The 27475-nt window shown below is 33.6% G+C and overlaps 2 protein-coding genes across 2 annotated transcripts; one reads left to right on the forward strand and one right to left on the reverse strand.

Annotated features, from left to right (window-relative positions):
* Positions 1-8965: 8965 nt before the first annotated feature.
* On the reverse strand, positions 8966-12052 carry UBC27 (ubiquitin-conjugating enzyme 27). Its single transcript, XM_007038027.3, has 5 exons — positions 11734-12052; positions 11249-11297; positions 9712-9871; positions 9410-9499; positions 8966-9193 (listed from the first exon to the last, which is right to left on the reverse strand). The coding sequence occupies exons 1-5, from the start codon at positions 11909-11911 to the stop codon at positions 9086-9088; spliced, it is 585 nt and encodes a 194-aa protein (XP_007038089.1). The 5' UTR covers positions 11912-12052; the 3' UTR covers positions 8966-9085.
* Positions 12053-20001: 7949 nt separating this feature from the next.
* On the forward strand, positions 20002-25141 carry LOC18605175 (uncharacterized). The gene is made up of 6 exons (XM_007038028.3): positions 20002-20426; positions 21199-22832; positions 22936-23187; positions 23515-23595; positions 23726-24286; positions 24882-25141. The coding sequence occupies exons 2-6, from the start codon at positions 21594-21596 to the stop codon at positions 24936-24938; spliced, it is 2190 nt and encodes a 729-aa protein (XP_007038090.3). The 5' UTR covers positions 20002-20426; positions 21199-21593; the 3' UTR covers positions 24939-25141.
* The last annotated feature ends 2334 nt before the right edge of the window (positions 25142-27475 follow it).

Below are 27475 nucleotides of genomic sequence, written 5' to 3' on the forward strand. Positions count from 1 at the left end.
GTAATTTTATAATATTAATTATAAATTATTCAATGTCATTAATAAAATTAAAGTATACATGTTTTAGTAATGCAAGTTATATATTCAATAATATTAGAATTCAATTTACACATGGGATAAATCTTATTAATGTTTATAATAAAATATTTAAAATGACAATCTAAGAATATAATTGAACTAATATATCTATTTTGGTCAATTAAAAATTTTACCAACGTCAACTCGTTTATGTAAGGGTGAACTCAGAATTTGCATGACAAGTAATCTTACTATATATATATATATATATATATATATATATATATATATATATATATCAAGTTTTATACCTATAACAATAAAAAAAATTAAAAATTGAAGGGGTGGCTATCGCATCACCATCCGCCGTCATCTTAGGCAAAGACAAAGGGAGGGGGGGCTAATAAGGGCCCCGTCCCAAAGTTTTAAAATTTTATAATTTTCTCTTATTTTTTTTAAATTTATAATTTCATCCAAATAAATATTGAACTTTTTGTTTCGGTCCCTTTAACATAAAATCTCGATTCCCTCTATAGTCTTGACTTCACTAGTGCTTGCATGGTACTACTATGTAAAATTATAAATATTATTTATATAATAATTAAATATGATTTAAAATAACGAATGTTGATATAACAGTAGAAATATAATGAGTAAAAATATTCATTTTTTTCAATTAAAAAAATTCTCTAACATGGATATTTTCATATATATATATAGATATATATATCATTAATTTAGATTTAAACAATGTCAAATCAGGCCCTAATCCCCTGACCGCGACTCCTCCTTCACCTTCGTAGCATTAAAGATGGGGGTTTGAAATCCAAGTTGGAGGGTGAGGATGGAAGTAGGGGATGGCAACGGAAATTAGGTCTCATCTTGTACGTGATGTGCACATGTATATGAACAAGCATGTTACATAACATAATTCAATCAATTATTAAAATAATTCTCATTTTTTAATAATGATATATAAGAGAAATGTTTAACTCTAGAACAGGAATTCAATTGACAATATTTTTTTTTGAAAAGTAAAATCAATTGACAACATGTAGGATTATTATTATTATTATTATTATATTTATGTCTTAATTGATGTGGAATTTTCTTTATCACCACTTTGGTAAATGTTACTGAAAAATAAAGCTTATTAAATTTTTTGAATTATAATCTAATTTATTAGATTATTTAATTAACTTTTCTTTATTAAGTTAGGTTGCCTGAGTGTAAACATGATAAACTGAATAAGATAGTTGATTAAAAGGGTGTGGGGATGGGAGGAGAAACCCTCTCCTAATGAAGGGTTGGGGATGAGGAATTAAAGGGACGATCTGAGGAATCTAGACTCCCTCCCGACCCTGCCCCATATCTACCACCATCACTACAAAAATTCTTAGTATTTTCAACGGATTTGTAACGGATTTCCAACGGAGTATAATTAAAATTTTTAATTGCTTGTTCCAACGGATTTCCAACTAATTTCCAACAGACTTATACTGAAAATTTTTCAACAAAATTTTTCGTTGGAAATTTGGCTTGTACAATATTTTCAACGAAAAATTTCGTTGGAAATCCGTTGGAACTATAAACAAAAAAAAAGTATGTAATCTTTACAGTTTGCAACGAAATTTTCAACGAAATTTTTCGTTGAAAATTTTTATTGAAAATCTGTTAAAAATTTCATCTTCAGGACACAAGTGTTACTGTGTATTATTTCCAACAAATTTTCAACGAAAATTTCCGTTAGAACCCTAAATTTTTCTTATGTTATCTTTATCTTTTCCAAAGGAATTTTTCGTTGAAAATTTCTAACGAAAAATTCCGTTGGAAATCCATTGGAACATTAAACTTTAAAAAAAATTGTTCAATCTTTTTACAGTTTCCAACGAAATTTTTCGTTGAAAATTTCCAATGAAAAATTCCGTTGGAACATATAAAGAGTCAATGATATATTGAAAAATGTAACTTTCTAACGGAATTTTCCGTTAGAAATTTCTAACGAAAAAATTCCGTTGGAAATCCATTGGAACATTAAACTTTAAAAAAAATTGTTCAATCTTTTTATAGTTTCCAACGAAATTTTTCGTTGAAAATTTCCAATGAAAAATTCCGTTGGAACATATAAAGAGTCAATGATATATTGAAAAATGTAACTTTCCAACGGAATTTTCCGTTGAAAAGTAACTTTTTAGTGCATAAAAGTGTTAATGATATTTGTAACTTTCCAACGGAATTTTCTGTTGAAAAATTCCGTTGGAAATAATAATAATGTTAAAAAATTATAAAATTTAAACTTTTTTAAAAATTTATTAATTATTTTTAAAAGAATTAGATATCTCTTTAAACAAATACATAGTTATTGAAGTAAAATTTTGGGCTCTGTTTAAATATGTTTTCCTTTGAGTAATTTTGTATAATTTTTTTAACTTTAATGAATCATACAATATTGATTAATACTACCAAATTAGGGTAATGTGACTTTATTCCAAAATTGAAAAAAATTACTATGTAAAATTTTATATTTTATAAAAAACCATGATAAGATATAAAAATCATATTAAAAAGTATATATTACTTTATTTACGTTTTAATTGTAATTAGCTAATATATGTAAATTAAGAGGAGTAGTTTTATAATAAACTTATTAATATTTGTGCTTAAAAAATATCATTTTATTGTATCTATGTATTCATGCAATTCTGACCGAGAGCTGTAAAATATATATATATATATATATATATATATATATATATATATATATATATATATAGATAAACAAGTATGATTTAAGAAAAAAATCGATTAATAATTGTATTAAAATTAAAGTACAAGTTATATTTTTTAATTGAAATATCTTTATAACTGAATATATATATATATATATATATATATATATATATATATATATATATATGAGATATATTAAATAAGGGTCTACATATATATATTAATATATAATTTATGTAAGATTATAGTAAATTTCATTTAGATGATTATAATTATAAATGTAATAGGATTCAAATCATACATATATATATATATACACACATTTTATAGTTACTATAACTTGTAAAGTCTTTTAACATACACACTTTCTATTATATATTATGTTACTATAACTTGTAATTACTATTATATAAATGAGTTACTAAATAATATATATACCTTTGTTTATATAAATTTACAATATATGAAGTTAATTATCTAAAAAAAAGTTGTAAGATTAGAATAGTTTTGAAACTGAACTATTTTTTTAAAATTTCATATAACTAAGAGCAAATTCATATAATTAATAAAATTATAACAATTAATTAAATTGTAATATCTTTTAATATCTATACTTTATATACATTGAGTTAATTTAAAAAGAATATAATTACCGCTTTCGTATATACACTATAATACTTATAATACATATACTTTATAATATAAAACTTGTAATGTCTTTTAACACATACATTTTATATTATATATTATGTTTATTTATAAAAAAATATAATTACTATTGTATTATAAAGTAATTACTAAATAATATATATACTTTTGTTTATATAAATTTATAATATATAAACTTATTAATTTAAAAAGAAGTTGTGAGATTATAATAGTTTTTTTACTTAGCAATTTTTTAAATTTCATGTAAATAAGGACAAATTAATTCATATAATCAATAAATTTATGATTATTAATTAAATTATAAGGTCTTTTGATAACTATGTTTTATATAAATTTGATTTATTTAAAAAAACATAATTACTATTTTGTATATATATATATATTTTATTTTATATTAATATTATGAAAATGATAATTTTAATACTTATAAAATTTATATAGCAAAATGTGTTTTTAGCACATTAATCCAAATGTTAGATGTTTATGTAATAGTAATTGATGTTAAAAAAATTAAAAAAGGAATAAAAAATAAAAACCCATCCTACCCCCCGACCCCTCTTTTTCCTTTTTTTTCTTCTTTTCTAATCGGGTGCCACTCCTTCCCTCATTCAGCCGACTCCTTCATCTATTGTTCTTCCCCGACCCACAGCTCTCTCTCTCAACTCCTTCATTTTCCAGCCGGCGACACAAGGCCGAAGCCTCAGCTCTCTCTAGAACCGACGGCACAGGAACCCAGATCTGGTCGACTCTCGCTTTTTCCTATTCTAGTCGACGACAGAAGCCTGAAGTCCTAGCTCTCTCTAGAACCGGTGGCACAGGAACCCAGATCTGGTCGGCTCTCGCTTCTTCCTTTTCCAGCCGACTACAGAAGCCCGAAGCCCCAGCTCTCTCTAGAACCGACGGCACAGCAACCCAGATCTTGTCTTTCTCCCTTTTTCCTTTTCCAATTGACGACACAAGCTCGAAGGCCCAACTCTCTCTAGAACCGACGGCACAACAACCCAGATCTTCTCTCTCTCGCTTATTCCTTTCGCCGACGACAAGCCCGAAGCCCAAACACTCTCACTAAAATCGACGACACAAACCCCAAACTCCCTAAACTCCCACCGACGGTTGGCAGCCCTTCACCCAAAGCTCTCTTTCTCCATGTATATATTTTTTTGATTCTTTTTTTTGGTATTATTTGGTATTTTTTGGTTTGTGGATTGAGGTTTCTGGCTGCTAGACTAGGGAATTAATTTTGGCTTTCTGTGTTTTTGAGTTGTTAGGGATTCTTAGGAATTTTTTTGATTGAGTTTTTGGCCCCTGGATCCCCTGTGCTACACTTGTACAATATTTTTGGAGTTGATGTGTTGCTATTGTTCTACATTTACAATATCATTTAAATGTTACTGTATTGTATGTTTTTGAAAAATGATATCCTAAGAATTAATGAAACATGCCAAAGTTAGATTTCGGTTTTGCTATACATGTTATATATCAAATTTCCAATGAAAAGTATTACCTACAAAACTTATACCAACGGAATTTTCAACGAATTTTTCCGTTGAAAATTCGTTGAAAATAAACATTTCCAATGAAAATTTCTATTAGAAATAGCCAAATTTTTTGTAGTGCATCCTTAGTCCAAAACTCCAAATTCCCCAGTTTACTCTATTTGTTTTTTCTTTTTAAAGGTCAATTTTCTCAGCAGATTCTAGTACGCCACAAGGGCTTTAGCCTAAATGATTTGTTGGTAGAAATTTATAATAAAAGAAAAAGAAATTAGAAGGATTGACATGTAAGATAAGGAGTGGTGGGAAAGCATGCCAAACTAGTATCTGGAACTTGTCAAAATTGGTTGGTCTGAACTGGAAAGTGTTACCATTGAAAATATTAAGAACATACCAAGGCAGAGTAACAAATCATCGGCTTAATTGTCTGCATTAATCCTTCTTAGACACGTGGTCCATTTCATAGAGCTTGACCCAGTAAAGAGGAATTACAGCTTTTGAATAATCTTCCCTAAGTTGGTGAAGACTGAAAGTGATCATGAGAAGGACATCGAATGCTAGTTCATTACCTACTTTCGCTTACTGGTCAGCCAGCTGGGCCTTTTTTGACCTCTGAGTAGGCTAATTAAGCTTCACTCCAGGAATATATTTCTGCTAATGAAATGAAAAATTATGTAACAAGAAGAACATGTCATAACAAAGCTTTTATGTCATGTGGCTACCAATGGCCTAAACTAATGCTCATTTTGTCGTCCTTGACTCCTGTCCTTAGGTTAGGGGAAGAGAAAAGACAAAGCCACAAACAAGCATCCAAATGAACACAAGAGTGAAAGAGCCACCCTTCCAAACTATCGTGCCAGTTTTCCATTGGCTGTTTATCAGTGCGGTGGATAGGGAGTCCATGATTCATTCTTCTCGTTTTTAACTTCCTAAGACAGCTATCTCAATTCAATTTTTCGGTCACTCCATTCATTCATTTCATTTTCATTTTCATCTATTCTCAATTGGTCTTATCTTACCTCGTTTTACCACTGCTTGGGTTGAAAATTTTCGAGGCAACTTTTCCATTATTGGAAGACAAAAGTTGACATGGGAAGGTGCTGTTCAGATACTGATGAGTTCCTGCTGCTGGGGTTGGTGCTGGCTTTGGTCATGGCAATGATGTTCTTTGTCATTTGTCAACCCCATCCCGGGAGGAGAGTCGCTGTCTACCACTGCTACTGAAGTCTTTGAATCCCATTAGCAATTTTCAGCTGATTGTGCTTGTCAACCACCTTAGGTTTTGAAATTTGCACACCGCTTTAGCGTACTAAATAAATAAATGTGAGTTTGCTCAAGATGGTGATCCGTTTCTTCTTCTTTTCTATTGTTCGCTTTTCTTGTCTAATTCAGAGTCAATTTATACTACTATCTAGTTTAGTAATGTTCAACTAAAGGACAATGGTCCACTTGTAAGAAGCATTCAATTTCCCAGATGTAAGCCTTGTAATGGCCAGGCGAAAGATCCTATTGAAATAAAGTCCTCTCATTTTTAGACTTTATGATTTGTTTGTGTATTACAATGATGTTTGTGGCTATAAGAGAGATCCAGTTTTAGCTCTTAGGCGTCAAATATTTGCAGATTAGGAACCAGGATTGTAAATGAAGGTAGATTTCGAGTAGACATTGAACAGCAGCAAATGTAAAAAGAGAAGCAAAGAAAAAACACTGTCCAGTACTGCAGTATTAAATAGTAAAAATTACACAATAACGTCTCTAGGTTCTGATTGAAGTCCCCTACATACATTCTTCCTTTTTTGTTTAAATTCTTTTGGGGTGCCAAATAACCATAAGCCTTTGCAGACTGCAGTGGTCTCCCACAATGATGAAGTTTATGTCGAGTCTTGAACATTCGTGAATTATGGCCTCAAACTCTCTTTCAGAGTAGTGAGATTCATACGGTCAATATTATACCACCCATCAGGTTTCCTGAGCCATAAAAATCTTCCTTCGTTGTTCATCTATTGTTTTCTGGACTTGTGGGGGTTTCCGAAATTATTGAGGAGGTACATTATTGATGTCTTAATTGTCTGGTCTGTGATACAGAATTATAGGCTTGCTAATTTTGTGGCCACATCCTTGTCAAGGGGCAGTGACATACTGACATGTAGTTTTGTGGGGCCATTTCCCATCTCCCTCACACCTGTTACTGTGCCTTCTGCTGTGGGGCAAAGTGGTGCTGTCCTTGTCTCTCTGTTCCTTGGTGCGACTGTTCTTGCTTGGTCCTTCCATGGCTATCTTCTTTCCTTTTGCATCGGACTCCTTTCCTGTGATCCATGAGTCCCGCACTACGTTATAGCAACCCCAAGCATCCCTGATTGCAACATAAATAATGGCCTAAATTAACGACCTGCAAACTTATTCTGAACAGCGCCCTTCAGCAGATCAGCGTTTCGCAGGGTTGCAAAGATCCCAATCTCCTACCGCCTACCCAGTGTCATAACGACCCTCCAACTTACTAGTTCCAGAATTAAGACCAATGGACGATTACAGGCGCAAAATCTCATACAAACCTGCAAGCAAACATCAGCAAACTTCTGCCTAATTAACAGGTTTCCATCCTTGTGGCTTTCTTTTCCTAACATCACTTGATGTATTCAAGTTTTGGAGCACCATCATACATGGAGAATTCCGGAAATATTGAGGACAATGTGGAGAGAGCCCAGTCTACAGTCTTCTTGATACATCCACCCATCATTTGACACAAGATCATTAGGATATCTGATGAGTCACGAGATCTACAGTATAATATGCTATCTTTCTATCTTCATCAACCTCCCATTGAGAAGAAAAGAGTCGAGAGTCCAGGATAGACATATCGAGCAAGGTTCAGTCACAGGTTTCTGATGAAGAGCCATGTCTGTCCGCTGTACACCTCATTTAACAGCGTATCATGCAATATCCACTGTGCAAGTCAACGAACTGGGAATGGAAGGCAACATAATTTTGAGGAAGAGAAACAAGTTGACGGTGCAATTCCAAGTAATACAGAGACATTGGCACTCGAGCAAGGATGGCTGCTACGGATAACGTTGCTTCAAGGTGATTGAGCATAGCCAGTGTTTGGCAATCAAATTTGAAGCATGGAGGAGCTAACGAATGCAATTTTACCTGCTGGAACCTGATTGTGATAGCGGAGTATATTTTTGTCAACGCTGCACATTCTCCTTTGATTTTGCCTTAAATGGCAGGTTCACGTACATCAACCTCAAATCCTCATCCTTCAGAGAGATAGGGATGATATTACTATATACTGAACGCTGAAAATGGTTTTGAATCCTTCCGAATTATTATAATTTCCACTTACCAGGGCTTGTGTTCTCCTCTCCCATGCCACCTCTTACTTGTTCTTCTCTCCCAGTTACAAAAGTCCTTGAGTTTTGGGCAAAGAATTGTTGAGGTTTTGTGCAAAAGTAAGAATGGCAAAGGGGGTCTGGTTGCCGGTGGTGGAGGGAGCACAAAACACCCATTCCCTCCTCTCTCTCTCTCTCTCTCTCTCTAGTGCATCCTCCTCCCTGTACGCCTGACGTTCCCGGTTCTCTTCTTCTCTCCCTTTCCTTCCCTCTTTCTTTCTCGCATTCCCTCCTTAAGGTCCACTACGACAATGTTTTGGACGTAACTTGGACAAATTAAAAACACAGCTGAGTTGGAAGCTGCCACGTGGCTATCACACACAGGTTTCCAACCCAGTTTTTACGTAGATGTTAGTAGTATAGATTACAGATATGCATGTACAAACAAGAAAAGTTCCTCATTGAACTTCAATCCTCACCATTCTTTGCCAGTACAATTTCAGAAATTTACCTCATTCCAAGGTTCAATAACTGCTATCTTTTTCACCAAGTCATTAATTGATCAGACAAAGTTATCATATAAGTAATCTTCAAGAGAGCCACCACTAGCAGCTCCTCAGCACAAGGAAGCTGCTAATCAACAAATTGCAAGTAGAACATACATGTCCAGCAAAAGCTAATAAGCACAGTCCACGAGAAAGTTGAACTTTATGGAATCATATCTTCAACTAAATAAACAGCTTATATTCAGATATAATCCTTTTTGTCATTGTATTGTGTTCAGATTCACCAGGTCAGTGAAAAATAACTTAAAGTAGGAACAATTGGCAGCTCCAGCACAGATCAGCTGGATAAAAGCTTTTCAAGAGCCAGGTTTTCATCACCACCAACAGCCTCTAGAGTACTTCTCACCAAACCAACAGCAAAACCCATTTCCACAAGTCGTTGCACCTGAACCCATCGAATTCTAGATTAGCAAATTTAGCTCATTAAAACTTAAGATTGTCAACAAGGACCTGTTACCAAGAACAATTGAAAGAATGTGTCTGCTACAGGGCAAATGTCTACTGTTAAAAATGATGCCGCCTCTGAGTTTGCTAAGAGCATACTTAGTAAGAAAATATTGGTTTGCTTCAATGAATATGTAGATACACAAGGAATACAAACCTTTTCCTCAAGGCCTAAAGAAGAGGCCTTGGCAAAACTTTCTGTCCAGTAACGAGCTGTACCAACAAAAGTCTGATATTCTCTAAGATACTGCATTATTTAGGGAAAAAAGAAGTCAATAACTAGAGTGATAAAAACTTCACCGCAAATGATTAAAAAAGAGGCATTAAAGCTGGACTGACAGCATACATAGGCATAATAATCTACAAAGTATTGCACTTTCAAATAGAGCCAATAGAAAGAAACAAAGAAGAGATTTTTTGGTTAAGAAGCATATAGAAAACCCATCCAAGAAACCAAACCTGTTGTGCTACTACAGCATCTTGAGGATCATCAGGTTCAGGTGCAGAAAGCAAAGCTTGAACAGAAAGAAGAGCCGTCTTAAGAGTGAGCGCAGGGCTCCACTGGTCCTTCAAGATATCCAGGCATATCGCCCCACTCTGACTGCTAATGTTCGGGTGCCTTTGGTGGGTAACAGAGCACAAGGAAGTTTCAATTAATCACCGTCAGAAAACAATTGATCACTTGCCATTTTATGCTCATGTATCACGCACAATATGTATAATTTGCTAGACACGGACTCCTAAAGGCAGAATATCATTTCAAACATAAAATTTAATCGCATAATGCTCTCTTGAATTATTTAAGATAATTCAAATAAACGTTTATTCTTCCATTAAGTTTAATCAAGCCTCTATACTTTCATTTTGAATAAAAAAAGCCCTTATAATTAAATGTTGACTAATTGCAATTCGTTAAAATGCCACTTGTCATCTTTATACCCACGTGACACTAAGGTGGAGGGTGAAAATGCCACATGGCTATGTCATTATGTCACATTAGCAAACCACATCACCATCTACTACGACAAGTCAGCATGCTAAGTCAACACCACAAGACATAAAATGACATGTGACACTTTGACTAATGACAGTTAGTCAACTGTTAGTCATAAGTGCCAATTTAGTCTAAAATAAAAGTATAAGAACTTGATTAAGGGTTTATTTGAATTTTCCTGGATAGTTCAGGGATTTTTTAAGTATTATGCCAAATTTAATCAACATACAAAAACTGTAGAAAAAACCATAAAACCTTACACTCAACATCTTGGTTATGTCACAGTCAACAAAGTTTTGCATCTGAAAATTTAAATACAAAACATATTCAAGGGGAAAACAAAGCCAACAGCCTTTTCCAATAACTCAAAGTAGTTTCAACAGCATGAAATCAGCAACATTATACATTTTGTTTTTCCATTTCTCCTTTCAGGCATACCTATCAGGCAGTAAAAGACTGGAAACCCTTTATACAGGTTATCTAAAGTGCTTACTGCATAAATGACGGGAAAAGAGAGAAGAAACAACTTTGATGCAAACCTAATGTATTACTACAACACAAAACCATGAATTTCAAATACAAAAAAGGGTTCAATCAGTTTTAGCTATGCAATGAGTAAGAGAAAGAGAGAAATAAACAATTGTGCATAGTCAGGGTTAGATCCCCAAGTCAAGGTTCATCAAATTATTTCATCACCAAAAAAAGATAAATGAATGTGTTAATCATGGATAGTTTCATCCAACCAAGTCATAAGGGACCAATGCACAGCAAGAATTGATCAAGAAAAACAGAACCTAGAAACTAGGATTGGGACCACAACTTGCATAAGAGCAATGAACCAAGTCTTCTGCACTCCCCTTATGCCATAATAAAGTACAGCCTTTATCGGTGCATCAAGCTCAGGCACATTGTAATACACTAAAACCAGTTTGACTGTCATGCGCAATTAACAGATGAAAAAAAAAAATGCAGATAAAATAAGACGATGCATATTTTTCCTACCAAACTTTGGTCACAAACTTCATTTTGGGAGGCTCAAACGGATACCCATCTGCAAAATAGAAACCAATCACAAACAAAGATCAGTAATCAATTATCCGTTCTATTTCAAACACAGCTAAATCTCCTTAAACTATCAGCCAATTGATAGTATTTACGTACATTCCAGTCAAAAAACAATCCTTTATCACTTTATATGCAAAGCTTAACTTCCCCACTTCATAATATAAGCTCAGTTGAAAATCAAAACCTGGATAATAATTTCATCCTTTTTCTGAAAAGCTAAACCAAAAAAAAAAAAATCTTTCCCATAAAAAAACCCAATACCCTCAGCCCAATTCTCAACTCAAAAATAAATAAATAAATAAAGGTTTTCACTTTTAAACAAAAAATAAGACATCTTACCAGAAACCAAAACAAACCCATGAAAGTTAATGTAATGAACAAGATGAAATTGAGCAAGATAAAAGATTTGAATTGTAAATTACCAGGCAATGTGATATCGATTTCAAAGGAGCCTCCTTCATAGGGAGTGCCGAGAGGGCCAGGAATGATGCCAGTCAAGCGAGCAAGATTGTCTGATTTAGGAGAGACCTTAATGCCCGAAGTGTCTTTTTCTCTGCTACATTCTTGTAGCTCCTTTTGCACTCGAGCAAAGTCTATCATCTTTTCAATTTTCGTTCTCTATCAAACCCTAAACCCAATAATAATAAGGGAGAAGAGGAAAAAAAGAGGCCACCAAATTGAAATGGGAAAAGGGAAGAGCCAAAGAATAATTAAAGCGTTTCTCTTTAGTCTTTAGTCTTTACTCCCTCTGGCCCCCTTTAAATACGTTTATTTTTTCTTTTCTCCTCCTGCCCTTTTGTTGAGCAGAATAAAAAAAAAAAAGTGAGAAAGAAAATTAACGGCAGCTGTTTTATTTGCGCCAAATCTTAGCGGTAATTTTATCCTCTCCAATCGGTTAAAGTATTTTTAAACTTCTCAAAACCATAACAGTAACTTCAATTTTTTTTTTTAAAAGGCAAACTACAATCCTTTTTGAAAATAAAATCTAAAAACCACCGCATGATAATATATTTAAAATATTAAATTTTTTTCTTGATATATCTTAAAAAATATGAATTTTCAATCTAAATAAATATACTTTTAAATGATAAAATTTAATATCATTGTTTGTCGATACTTAAAAATTCAAATTTATCGATGATGAATTATAAAGATATTGTTTTGAATAGAGATGACAATGGGTATGTTATTTTTGATTACTTGAGAATATCTAATTAGATTACGTGTGTTCAGATATCTTATATTAGGTTTTGAAATAAGTTTGAATAGAAAATTTACTGCTCATTTTGAGTTGAGATATCATCCCTTTGACTCTAAACTTAGTTAAATATATTTTATATTATAATATTTATAATTAATATCAAAATTTTGTAAAAAGAGGGATTTAAACTTGGGGGAGGAGAATAATTTAGAATATTGATAATGGAGTAAATTTAATTTATTTTATCAAACTATCAATAAATAAATATATTTGTTCTATTCTCTAACCCTTACCAATAACAAAGTCCAATCTTTTTCACTTTGCCAAAGCTATTGCTCGTCGTTTCTCTTCTATTGTCTGTCTCTTCCTTTAGCTTTCCCATTCCTCTTCAACTTTTCTCTTTTTCCATTCCCCTCACCAAAAACCCAAAATTGTAAATTTGATTGCCACAATTTGATCTCTTTCTTAAGTTACCTTAAAGCATATCAACCAAGAACATCAACTCAGATCATGAAGAATAAAGAGTCAAGCTGTAGTGAAATAAGTATAAAAGACTCTTTGCATAGAATGACTGAAGTTGCTTAGTAAATAGCAAAAGGAATAAGGTTGAAACGCACTATCTCGTCACAAGACAAAAGAAAGAAGAGAAGAAACATAAAGTGCACCGTTTCATTAATAGAAGAGCGACATCGTTTTAGCTTGATTCAAAGTTACTGTTAATAATTCTTTAAGTGATAGTTAGTTGGTTAATTATGTTAGTTAGGTAGGCTCTTTTGTCCATTTCCTATTCTTTTGTAAAGACTCTGTAAATAAGGCCCTCCTTTGTACATTTTCTGATGATGAATGAATTAATCATTCCCAAACATTCTTTACAATATCTCTCTCTTTTCATCATGGCATCAAAGCCATTAAAGGTTCTGCAAAGGTAGATTTGGGAGATCATAGTAGTTGCTCAGTTTGTTATAGCCTTCCTTCATCAATCATCCTTCTTCAACTCTTCAATAAGTTGAGTCATCTCTTCTTTTACACTTTGATCTACATATTTCTTAGTGAATCATGTCAGAGTCGACTGAATTGAGATCTCAAGTCTCACAAACTTCTACTGAATTAAGATCACAAGTATCTCTCATTGCAGATCCACAATCCTCATAATACTTGCATTACATTGATCACTCATGATCAGTTGTGATCATTCCCAAACTAACCACAAACAATTATGTTGCTTAAGGTCGATCATTTCTATTAGCGTTGTCAATTAAAAATAAGATAAGGTTTATACCCTATTTACCCTTTCTAGATCCAATGTAACAATTTGTTGGTGGCATAGCTTCTAGAATCTACCACACAACCTATAGCATCGACAATATTTTATATGGATTCTGCAATGGAGACCTGGAATACACTTAAGCAAAAATTTTCTTAGTCTGATGACATTAGAGTTTGTAACTTGCAATACACATTAGGGAGCATAACACAGGGGTCAAAGACTGTTGATGCTTACTTTATAGAACTTAAAGGAGTTTGGGAAGAGTTGAGAAGCTTTGGACCCTTACCATATTGTGAATGTGGTAAATGCAATGCAATCGTTTGAAAAGATACATTGATCAATATCATAAAGACATGGTATTTCAATTTTAAATAATCTGAATGACTTTTTCTGCCATGAGGTTACAAATCATTCTTATAGATCCTATACGAAGTTTAGATAAAGGCTATAGCTTGGTTTTAAGGGAGGAAACTCAAAGAACTTCGATCGTTCAAGCATTACCTACCTTAAAATCATTTACTATGTTGATTGTCAGTGAGGCAAGCAAGAAGGCTACAAAAGACTTACAATGTACACATTGTGGCAAAAAAGGTGACAACAAGGAGAAATGCTATAGGTTGGTTGGATTTCCTGAAGATTTCAATTTCACTAAAACTAAGACAAACTTCAAGAAAGGGAAAGCTATGGCAAATAATGTTACAAACATGAATTACAGTCAATTGTCAGGAATATAGTCAAAATAGGGTGATGAATTCGTTGGCAATGATCCTATGTCCCAATTGTCAGCAATCAAACAACAAGTCAACAAACTCAATGGAGCTCTTTAGTGAGAATGGGATCACTTGCAATGATGGTAAAATCTCTTCACCAAATAGTCCTCAACACAAACCATCTTTGATCAACTTTGCTTTTGCAGGTATTGTCTCCAATTATCCATGTTTCATTACTCCAAATAACTTACCATATAGTTTAAAACATGTCAATAATTACTTAAAAAAAAAAAACATGTAAGTAACCTTGTAATTAAACAAGATAGTTGGATCATGGACTTTGGTGCTACAAACCACATTTATCACTCTTTAGACAGATTCATTTTAGCTAAACCAATAAATAATCAATTTATACACTTGCCAAACAATGGTGAAGTTCCTGTTACTCACATAGGAACTGTTAGGATAACACCTTTGTCGATACTTAAAAATATTCTATGTGTTCCTAGTTTTAATTTTAATCTCATGTTAGTGAATGAATTAACCAAGTCAAAGAGTTCATGCCTTTTTTCCATTGACACATATTGTGTTATTTAGGACCTTCCATCATGGAGAGTGATTGGGTTTACTAGGGTGTCTTCAGGCCTCTATCTAATGCAGGATAACCAAGGTGAACAAGACTTCTCTCATTTTTGTTTTAAAAACTTTGTTAAGAATCTTTTGTCTTTTTTATAAATTCCTCCAAGCCAAGATACACAAATTTTGATGTTTGACATTTTAGATTGGGGCATGCTTCAATGGAAAGAATTACCGTATTGCATCAAAGTTTTCTAGAAATTAATTGTTCAAGTGATTTGTTGTGTGAAATTTGTCCAATGGCAAAGCAAAAGAGACGGTCATTCCCAGTTCATATTCAAAACATCAAAGCAGCTTTTGAATAGTTCACATGGACATATAGGGACCATACGAAGTTCTTACTTTAAATGGTAATAGATATTTTTTAACTATTGTAGATGATTTCTCATGTTTTACTTGGATATATTTGACGAAAAACAAGTTAGAAGTTTCATCAATTATACTTGTTTTCACTAACCTTGTTCAAAATCCATTTGATAATTTTATAAAGTGTTTGAGATCAGACAATGGTAAAAAATTTGAATTCATTGATTTTTACAATAAAAATGGAATTGTTCATCAACTATCCTGCATTGGTACACCACAACATAATGGTGTTGTGGAAAGAAAACACCAACATATTCTAGCTGTGGCAAAAGCTTTAAGAATTTAGTCAAATGTTCCACTTAGCTTCTAGAGGGATGCAGTTTTAACTACTATACATATAATAAATAGAGTACCAACCAGAGTTTTATAAAACAAGTCACCATATGAAATACTTTTCAAAAAGCCTCCTTCATTCAACCACTTCAACGTATTAAGATGTTTATGTTTGTTTCCACACAAACACAGCATAGAAGAAGTTTAATAACAGAGCTAGTAAGTGTGTTTTTATAGGGCATCCAAACCATGTCAAAGGGTACAAAATATATGATCTTAAAGCACAAAAAGTACTAGTATCCAGAGATGTTTTTCATGAGGATCCTTTTCCTTTCCACTCTTTAAAGCATGACAAATAAGATATTACATTTCATCAAACACGTAGTATACATGTTACTTTTTTTGACATTTTTGATTCAAATCTTGCAAATTCACATTTCCTTGACCAAACTCAAGTTGAATTGTGTCCTAATGAGTCTTCACCAACTGTAGAACAGCTTTCCACATCAATAAATGATGAAATTTCTCAAAATTCATCACTTGGTAGTAGTGTGCCTGATAATGACAGTACTAATCAACCTAAAACAAACCACACCATTGATTCAATTCAGCCAATTAGGAGAAGTATAAGAATGAAAAGCATACCAAAGTACCTAGAAGCATATCAGAGATATCTACCTTCTCATACTAGTATCGTTAGCTCACATCCTATATCCAAATTCATTTCTCTTCATAATCTGCCACCAAAACATAAAGCATTCACTGTATCATTGTCAAACATACAAGACTTTACATCTTATCATCAAGCAATGACTCATTCACACTGAAGAGATGCAATGGCAGTTGAATTAAAAGCTTTGGAAGAAAATGACACTTGGAGTGTAGTACCATTACTTGTTAATTATCACACTGTTGGTTGTAAATGGGTGTATAAGACCAAGTTGAATGAAAAAGGTGAAGTAGAAAGGTACAAAGCAAGATTGTTACCAAAGGGTACAGTCAAGTAGTTGGTTTTGACTATTAAGAAACCTTTAGCCTTGGGGCTAAACAATCTACAATGAGGATTTTCTTTGCACTTGCAGCTGTAAACAACTGGATGCTAACTCAGCTACATGTAAACAATGCATTTTTATATGGAGATTTAAATTAAGAAGTTTTCATGGAGCTGCATGAGGGATATATAGTTAAGAGGGAATATCATAATGGATCAAAGTTATCATGTAAACTCCACAAATCTTTGTATGGGTTCAAGCAAGCTTTAAGGCAATGGAATGCTAAATTGACATCATCCATTATCCATTATGGATTCAAATAATCGTTATCAGACTATTCATTGTTCATTATGAACACAACTGATGGTGATTTTGAAGCTTTGCTTACATATGTTGATGACATTCTAATTGGCAACACCTCTGCTCAAGCTGTAGCTGTAGTCAAGGAACACTTGAGTTCACAATTTTAGCTTAAGGATCTAGGCACAATAAAATATTTCCTTGGTTTTGAGATAACAAGATCACCACAAGGAATTTCAATATGTCAGAGAAAGTACAGACTTGATTTGCTAGAAGAACATGGCCCATTTAAAACTAAGCTTGTGTCAACACCTATTGATTACAATGTAAAGTTAAAAAAAGTAAGCAAAGAAGATGAGTTAGCAAATCCCTCAAAGTATAGACAGTTGGTTGGAAAGCTTCTTTATTTGGCATTTACAAGGCCTGACATATCCTATGCAATGCAAACTTTAGCTCAGTTCATGGACAAGCCAACACATGAGCATTATACAACAACTTGTAAGGTACTAAAGTACTTAAAGACAACACTTGGTTAGGGGATTTTAATGAAAGCAAAATTTGATTTGAGGATTTTAGTATATTGTGATAGTGACTGGACAGGTTGTCCTAATACCAACAAGTCTATCACTAGCTATTGTGTGTTCATTGGAAAGTTACTAGTAAGCTCGAATCCAAGAAACAATAAGTGGTAGCTCGAAGTTTAACTAAAGTAGAGAGTAGATCAATGGCAACCACATGTTGTGAGGTAATCTGGATAAAAAGCTTGCTTAATGATTTTGGAATTAAACACAAAGGTACAATAAAGCTTCACTGTGATAATCAGTCATCCATCTATAACAACAGAAATCCAATTTTTCATAAAAATACAAAACATATAGAGATTGACTGTCATTTTATCTGAGGAAAGATTTTGAATGGTATGATTGAACCAATTTATGTACCAACAGAATTACAAGTTGTAGATGCATTCACTAAGACTTTGCAACTTGGACAGTTTCAAAGATTATTATGCAAGATGAACATTCACAACGTTTATGGTTCCTCTTAAGGGGGAGTATCAACCAAGAACATCAACTCAGATCATGAAGAACAAGGACTCAAGCAGCAATGAAATAAGTACAGCAGACTCTCTGCATATAAGGACTGAAGCTGCTTTGTAAATAGCAAAGGGAATAAGGTTGAAAAGCACCGTCTCGTCACCAGACAAAAAAAGAAAAAAAGCACGAAGTGCACCATTTCATAATAATAAAGCGGCACTACTTTAGCTTGATTCAAAGACACTGTTAATCATTCTTTAAATGATAGTTAGTTGGTTAATTATATTAGTTAGGCTTTTTTATCCCTTTCTTATTCTTTTGTAAAGACTCTATATATAAGGCCCTCCTTTGTACATTTTATGATGATGAATGAATCAATCATTCCCAAACATGCTTTGCACTATCTCTCTCTTTTCATCAAAGCAAGCGTAGATAAGCTTAATTCTTTTACCTTACTTGGCAGCATGGCTAATTGTTCTTTGGACTCTTGCCTTAATGCATCCATACATCACCTTACATTGTCCGTAGAGAATTTTCCCTTTAAAATTTATTTGAAGAATGGTAGAGAATTTTCCCTTTAAAAGAAAATGACAATCGAAGCAAGGCTTTTCTAATGATTTCTGTTTTATTTCTTACTCGAGTTCGAATAATTAATCGGGTATCCACATATATAAATAAAGTAAAATCGAGTATTTAATGGGTTTAGGTATTTAACAAGTAGTGTTTAGGGAGTTTGGGTACTGATTTGGCTAATAATTTTAAATTTAATTTGGTATTTATAGGGTTCTCGTATCTTATCAAATAATAAAATTCGAGATAAAATATTTCAAAAATAACATGTATCCTACTAATTGACATATTTAGTTTTGAATTTAGAAAAATAATAAGTTAATAATCGAAGTTAAATATCTACACTTGTATTACACAATTTTTTACAAAACAAAAAATTACCAACCAAATTAGTTGGTGACACTTAAGATTCTCAATAACTATAATGAAACATTATAATATAAGTTGTACTTACCGAATATGATTATAAACTAGTTAAAATTTAAGATTAATATGCTATTAAATTTAAGTATAGTATCTAAAAAAATCTCTTAATTATTTAAAAAATTTTAAATAAATTTTTATTTTTTTATTACATTCAATCAAGTCTTAGTATTTTTATTTTGAATTAAATAAATTTTTATATTTTTATTTTAAATCAAATAATCTTTTATAACATATGGTTAATTTAGTTAGACTATCAATTGTTATTATATATCACATGACATGGATGTATTATGTTGATATATTATAATAAATAATGACATGATATGATGATATAATCACTTTTCATATCAATGTTATGTTAGCATCATATTAATATAAAATAACAAGTGATATTTTGATTAATAATAATTATTTAATTATTAATTATAAAAATTTATTTAATTTAAAATAAAAATATATAAATTTAATTAAATAAAATAAAAAGTAAAAATTTATTTAAATGTTTTAAAAAATTAAAAAAAAATTTTGAATATTATACCTAAAATTTATGGTATCAGTACACATTAGCTTTGTTGTAGTAATGAAGAGTGCTAAAACCTTGTCCCATAAAGCAAAAGAAGGAAAAATAAAAACGCGGGAGTCATAAGGAAACGTAGCAGACAGGAAGTGGAGGATTAAGCCAAGGCGTAATGGCGGTATAGCTAGAGGTAGAGCCCGCCTAGGGAGGCTGGCATCCAAAGTTGACACGTCGTGACATTAAACTAACACGAAGAAAACAACGTAGATAAAGACATGTAAGAAAAAAAAAAAAAAAAAAAGGAGAGCCACAAGCTCGCAACTTGAACCAAAAACGCCTAATAAGAAAAACCCAAAGCCAAAACTAAAAGGAGAGGAGCATGTGAGTTTTGCCAAGATGTGGTTTTAAAGAAAAAAAAAATTATAGCCAGCCAAGAAAATTTCAGTTAACTGATGACACACATTTCTTTTCTCTTTTTTTTTTTTTCCAATTTTGGGAGGCTTAGAACAATTCACCAACACTGTACACAGGAAAAAGAAAAATGATTACGATTAGAGATTGCTGTAGAAACAGATATCAGGTATAGAAAGACAGATAGGTAAGAGAGAGAGAGAGAGCCTCTACATGGAAATGCGAAGAGCCGCAAAGAGAGCTGAAGAGAGTAGAAAGAGAAGGAAGAAGAAAAAGCGGTTCTTGGAATAAGAAAAAGAGATTTGGGTTTCTGATTCTTTTGCTGTCTCTTTGTGTTTTAGATTGGTTGGTTTGAGTTTTGAGCTGGGTTCTGCTCCATTTTTATGTTTGATGATCAGGAACTTTACTGGTGCGTTTTCTTATTGATTTTTCGGTTATGTGCTTTTCATTTATTTTAGATGGGAATTTTGAAGTTTTGGCTTTTATAGTTTTCGATTCCATATCTTCTTCAAAGTTGGATTTTTGAAGCTGTGTAGTGCTCTGAATGATCATTTATTTGATTGGTCTAGAAGGTGGAGAGAAGAAAGAATTGAATACTTTCTGATTCTTTTATCTGGTCAAATTGATGAAAGTTTTTGATTGTCATAAATCTCTTCATCTGAATGGAAGCAATCAACATAATCTAAACCAATAGTATGATTGGGTTTTGTTGTGGCTTAATAGAGTTCCTTTCGAGAGAATCCGTGCTTTCAAGGAATGCTCTTTCTGATTGTGTAAAGGGTGGAGGAACTGATTTGGGGTTTAGATTTCTTCTTATTAACATTGCTTTGATCATGTTGCTGGTGATTGCATTGTTGTTGAATTATTGTTCTGTTGGAGTTGCGTACAAGTAACGTTGAAGCTTTTCAGTTCTAACTGGGTTTGGGAGTTTGACAAGCAGAATTGATCTTGTTTCTCTTCTTGTCAAATTAAAAAATAGTTTCTCTTCTTGGGGGTATCTACTTCTCTATTGTTCCTTATGGTAAAAGATTTTATTCTGACCATTTCCTGTTTATTCTTAGCTTCTTGTCTATAGAAGCTTGAAATCAAGATAGGAGGTGACAAATTCCATATATATAAATTAAAGTCTCTATTCTCGCATTTTCTTCCATCACTGGTTGATTGTTGGAATGTTATTGCAGGATGGTATATTGGAGTATCGAAAAGCCTGAGCCAGAGCTACCTATTTCTCTTTCCTTGCCAGGCTGCCAGGATGAAAGTAGATATGGTGATTTGCCCTTCTGTTCAGATAGGGAATTCAGCTGCACAATTCGGTGAAATAGGTGCTGTTGAAATGGGGGTGGATTTAGTTTATAGATAACGATACTTATGCCATGTATTTACAAATGCAGTAGCCAAGATTGCTTCTTTTCATCTGTGAAAGTTTATTAGTTTGATAAACACCGGGCAAAATGAATTTCATTGTTTCTTTAGTAAGTTAAGCATTAATGCACATAAGGAATCCAGTGCACAAGAGTTGATAATAAAATAACTAAAAGAAGAGCTCTCTTTAAAATTTCAAAGGAGGATATTTAAAATGGGCTTGCCTCAAGTTTCCTCCAGTGGTATTGCCGAGGAAGTGGCTGCATCGCTGAGCACATTTGTGCAGACCCCACACAGAATTGTTGGTGTGAGCAGCTGTGATTTAATAGGGGTGCAGGGAGGAATCCTAGGAAATCGAATTCAGGTGGATTTGCCACGCTCTTCATTTGGAGATTTGCAAAGAAAAACCACAGGGGAGCATCCAAAGGATCCTGAGACTTTGAATGTGAATAAAGATGGTAGATCCAACATTTATAGGCTGAAGATTGGCACTATGGAACAAAATGGCTGGCTCGCCCATAAAAGTGGACATAATATTCAGAAACCTGTTCCTCGAATTCTTGGTTTTGAAACAAGGGCATTGCATTCTCCAGTTGATGTGTTCAATGGAGTCCAAACTTCATCCACTGTTGTCAGCATCACCAGTAATGCAGCTGAGTCTAATGGCTCACTAGCAAGGAAGCGCTTATTGTCTCCTTTGAGTGGAATGCTCTGCCCTGATGAATTTAATGGCGATGCTTTGGATATTGGTGGTGGTATCAACCAAAGTGGTTTTGGCAGTGGAACTGAGAACTGCAGTATTTATGTGTCACAAGAGCATAAAAAGGCTCATATTGGCAACTCTAGCTCTTTAGACGCTGCAGTCTGGTCGACATCTTGTTTTCCAGAATGGAAGAATTCTCCAGATGATAATTGTGGAGCAAACTCAATGTTCCTCTCTGATGGCCCTCTGCTAAAGAATAAGGAGCTGAAATCTGACAATCATTTTGTACCTACTACCCCAGGGCTCAATTATTCCGGGGAAACAAATAAAAAAAGGTACCAAACACTGGCTATAGCAATACCCGTTAAGAAGGCAGCCTCACCTCCCTTGTCTTTGTCTCCTCTTGGTCCAAAATTTACTGAAAGAATAAAACATGCTAAAGGATGCAGGGATGTGGCAGAAAAACTAGATGATGATTATATGACCTTCAAGGATATGGAGCAGTCTCTTAATGGAATGGTATCAGTACAGACAGATAAGGATTTTAGGTTGTCAAGTAAATCATTTCGTCATTTTGAAGATTTGCAGAATAGGTTTGATCCATGTTCTCCTGAGCTTACCTCTGCCGTTGGTCCTAAAACTGGCAAATTAGTTAGAAGTCTTAGTGGACACTCTGTCAGAAGGTCCTTGGTTGGTTCATTTGAGGAGTCACTGTTAACTGGTCGGTTGTTATCTGGAAAAGTTAGTCAGGTTAGCAAAATTTTTGTAATGTAAGGTGCTATTCATGTTTGATCCCAAGACTTCTCCTAGACCAACAATTAATTTTAACTTTTTTATTTTTTCTTGTATGCAGAAAATTGATGGCTTCCTCGCAGTTCTCAGTATCACTGGGGGGAATTTCTCCCCACAATCACAGAAACTTCCATTCACAGTAACTAGTGTTGATGGAGATAACTACTTGCTCTATTATTCATCAATAGATCTTGCTAGGCATATCTCAACAAACAAGTGTAGGGGCTCAAAAATGAAAAGGAGCTTGAGCATGGATGATTCACAAGCTGAAAACCGCCGCCTTCGCGTGCCCATGAAGGGGCGGATACAATTGGTAATGCTAGCTTAGCAGCAACCCCTTTGTCGTCAATCATTCACCACATCTGTCATTTTATTGCAAAATGTTATCAGTTAATGGCCATTTGATGATGCCTCAATGATTTGAAGTCACAGTTTTATGCTTTTAAGTTTTGTGTGATACTGTATGCGTTTTTAGGCACATTGCCTTTCAGAGGTATATTGCATGCTATTTGATGTTGTTAACTGCTAATTTATAAGTGTTGCCTAGGGGTCATTATATACGCTTATATTTACAACAGTTACTGGTTGGTTGTATAGTCCAACAGTCATGAATAACTGCAGACTGAATTGGTATCCACAGGTGTTAAGCAATCCAGAAAAGACACCCATTCACACCTTCCTTTGTAACTATGATCTGACTGACATGCCTGCTGGTACAAAGGTATATCTGGATTAGAAATACGTAACCTTGTAATTGTCAGTTCCAGAATTATTAAAACTTTGCTATTATTAACTGATATTCTATAATGACCCTTCTCTCTCTTGCTGGCACTTTATGCATGTTTCAACAGACATTTCTGCGCCAAAGGATTACTTTGGCACCTGCTGCCGCAACTAATATACCAGGGAAAGAAAGACATCAAAGTTCGGAGGTTAAATATGATGTCAAAGCATCTCCCATCCAGAATATAAATAATTCTTCTCCATTTAGCGGAAAATTTCATACTACCAGATATCCTGATCAGAATATGAAAGATATAGAACGTGAAACTGCCGGACGTGTTGGGAACCTAGACAATGATTCCAGTGGTTTGAACATTAGTGAACTTATACAAACTGACAAAGACAACAGCCCATTAAATGCTGGCAATGTAAATTTAAACAAATTTGTACATAGCTCATCAAGGGTCAATGAGAATACTATTGGTACTGGTGTTCTGCGCTATGCTCTTCATGTCCGTTTTTTGTGCCCTTCCCCCAAGAAATGTTCAAAGTCTGTCCGAAGGTGCAAATCTGATCCTCTGTCTGAGCCAGCGGGAACCATGAACATTGACAGGGAGAGACGCTTCTACTTGTATAGTGATATGAGGGTGGTTTTCCCACAGCGCCATTCAGATGCGGATGAGGGTCAGGTATATAAATATTGCGTGCATGGGTGTGTGCAGTCCTAGTACTACTTAAGTGCTTCAAGCTTCATTTTGTTTTCTGGCATTTATTTTGTTTTCAGCATGCATTGCAGTACCTTATTGGATATAGGACAAATTTCTGTTTTCCATCTTCATCAATCAAAATGTGAAGATTTAGAAGATTTTGACATATTCCTTTAAGTTTTACATTTGGAAGAAAATAGCTTAGAATTGACTTACTGATTTTGCTGATAGCCATCCAGCTAAACATTAAGCATATAGGCTCCATTTGTTACACAGAAAGAAATTAATTGACTGATGATTGAGGTTTTGTGATGCTATGATCTTGTCTGATAAACAATGAAGGCTAAAGGAATCCGGCGGAGGCATTGCTTCCCTCACTCAATAAAAGACCTTCCCTTATTTCTTGAATTTGAGTATATAAGTTTTCTCGAAACATCCATTTCTGCTGCTATCACCAGAGTTGAGGAATCTTAATGCTTCTATATTTGTTTCTGAACATGAATTTGCTCATGGATGATGAGATCTCTAGCCTGAATTCGATTCTCACTGTGCCTAATGAGATACATTTACGTTGCAGTTACATGTGGAGTATGATTTTCCATCAAATCCAAAGTACTTTGACATCAGCAGCTAAAATGGCCCATGGGTTCTCTTCCCTAAACTGCCGGTTAACATTTCTGTACGTATCTGTAAATGCAGTTTCTCTCATTTATCCGTTTGAGTCTGATGGGGGCAATAACCCCATTTCTTTGTACATAATTTTTGTTTTTATATTTGAATAATTCAATAATTAGACAATTTCATTTATTGAATCATCATGATCTTTTTTTTTTCCCACTCTTCTTGTTCTTGTCAATAGATCAAAGCCAAAAATTAACAGTATTAATTTACCAGTGCAAAGAACATCCTTTCTTGTGATAATGGGAGAAAGAAAGAGTATCATGATTTCACAATCAGTAATGACTTTGTCCATTCTTATCAAAAACCCACCATGGGGCCTACTAGCAGCAACAGATTATTTGCTGGTTCTTCCCATTTGACATCCTGTGTTCTTGTCTGAAATCTGATAACCATTTAGTCAGACTTGAATTATTTCAATTATTTTGATATAATATTTTAAAAAATTTAAAAAAAATTAAATAAATCTTTATATTTTAATTGTGTTCAATCAAATTTTTATATTTTCATTTCGAAACAAATAAGTTTTGTTAATTGTTCTTTTATGTTACATGTTATTAACGTGATATGTTAATATATCATAATTGATTATGACTTGATATCATGATATATTTTATCTTCTACGTCAAATGCCATGTTAGTACTATCTGAATATAAAATGATAAGTAATATTTTAATTAATGATAATTAGTTAATCATTAATTATAAAAGTGTATTTAATCTAAAGTATAAATACAGAGACTTAATTAAACCTAATAAATTTTTTTTTGAATTTTCTTATATATTTTACAAATTTATTTGATCATTGTGTCAAAATAATTTTAAAAAATATTTTTTTCTTTATTATACATAGATATAAGAAAAATAGTGTTTTGAATTTGTATTTTAATCTTTTTTGAAAGGAGAACAGCAATGGATAAGTCAAACTTGAAAATAACTTTGGAGTAGTTGTAGAATTTAGGAGGATGGACGTTCAAACAGCTACAGCCAGACAAATGAGTCTGGAAAGCTTTTCCTCCGCAGCTTGTCCCACAGATGGCAAGTTCCTCACGTTCATTCAACTTTTCCTACTTTCAAGCCAATTAGGTCAAAACAATTTCCTCCTCAAATTCAATTAAAAATGATTCCCCGTCCATAGACATGGCATTCAATTTCCATGTTCACTTTGGACAATTTCGAGCAATGGTATGGGCCATGAAGTGGAAAAGAGCTCTCAGTTTGGCATAGCAACAGATGATGGAGTCTGTCAGAACTGGGAACCATGTTTCGCAGATTGCCTCTTACCTCTGGGAAAAGGAATCCCTATCCACCAACCAAACACAGACGTCTATCGCTAGCAAATGTTCATTATTATTCGTAACTAAACCTTACATCTACTCCACGTGGGGTCTAGCTAGGAATTTTCAGTTTGTAGACGAAAAGAAACTCAGCTGAATTCAAATATCTTTTATTTATTTTTGTTGGTTTCACGGTGTGAAAGCAGTGAAAGGTTACCTCTTGTTGCCGTCTATGGATGAACGCGTTCTGGGCTCAAAATTTCGTAATGGACCAGTCAGCTGTTGGACATATTGAATTATCGTTTTCAACTGTCCTTTTCGCTCATCATTGTCCTGCATCTGTTGACGTTTAGGGTCATGGTTAGGTCCATCGTCAACAAAATTATTTACATGCAACTTTTTGGAGCTTTATCACCTTTTACATATTGTCCTAGTTGCTTCATTCTGCCCCATGGGAAAAGATCCTGTCAAGAAAAACTCAACCAGAAACCCTTCTCTTTTTCAACGGAGGAGAAGGAAGATTCAAACCTACTTTTTTAATTAAATTCTCACAGGATGCAAATTTTCCCCAAAATGGCAGAATTTCCATGGGCTTTTATTGGCTAAATGAAGACTGAAAAGTATACCAACCATGCTAGTTTTATGGGATGTTGGCTGTGTAATTAAGAGATGGTTAGCCATGACATTGATAGCAAAAGTGATTCCTAGAAACTATAGGATTGGTGCTACTTGACTTTAAAATCTCGAGTAACACTTGCAATTAAGAGTCCTACATATGGTTTATCAAACTAATAATTCACAATTTAATTAGAATTAATCAGGATCCAGCAACATAATTACCAGTGAAACACCTGATCCTATATAGAAGATTTTGCTAGCAGCTGTTCCTAGGTAGTATATATATTTTTGCTAGGCCATTTTCTACGATGAGTTCTGTCCATTTTCTATGAATTGTTGTGATACATATCTTCAGACAAAACAATATATGACCATGCTACATTCCTCATAAACATGCATTTTGGACATCATTGATATATGTGAATACAATATCCGTGGAGCAAAATCTTGAAAAACAAGTGGATATGGATTATGGAAGTTAAGACTTCTTGTCTCGAACCACTGTCGGGAGGATAAGGTTGAACTTAGTTCAGTTTGGATTTGGTACAATAAGGAGATATATATATTTAGTTCAGTTCGGATATGGATTATGGAAGGT

The sequence above is a fragment of the Theobroma cacao genome, chromosome 3 (assembly GCF_053813885.1).
Source record: "Theobroma cacao isolate CCN51 chromosome 3, ASM5381388v1, whole genome shotgun sequence".
Classification (NCBI taxonomy): Eukaryota; Viridiplantae; Streptophyta; class Magnoliopsida; order Malvales; family Malvaceae; genus Theobroma; species Theobroma cacao.

Coding starts and splice junctions, on each gene's coding strand:
- UBC27 (XM_007038027.3), bottom strand. CDS start 11,911: ATGATAGACTTTGCTCGAGTGCAAAAGGAGCTACAAGAATGTAGCAGA. Junction 11,298..11,733: donor AATCGATATCACATTGCCTG/GTAATTTACAAT, acceptor TCTATTTTGCAG/ATGGGTATCCGTTTGAGCCT. Junction 9,872..11,248: donor AAGTTTGTGACCAAAGTTTG/GTAGGAAAAATA, acceptor TACCCACCAAAG/GCACCCGAACATTAGCAGTC.
- LOC18605175 (XM_007038028.3), top strand. CDS start 21,594: ATGGGCTTGCCTCAAGTTTCCTCCAGTGGTATTGCCGAGGAAGTGGCT. Junction 22,833..22,935: donor TATCTGGAAAAGTTAGTCAG/GTTAGCAAAATT, acceptor TCTTGTATGCAG/AAAATTGATGGCTTCCTCGC. Junction 23,188..23,514: donor TGAAGGGGCGGATACAATTG/GTAATGCTAGCT, acceptor TGGTATCCACAG/GTGTTAAGCAATCCAGAAAA.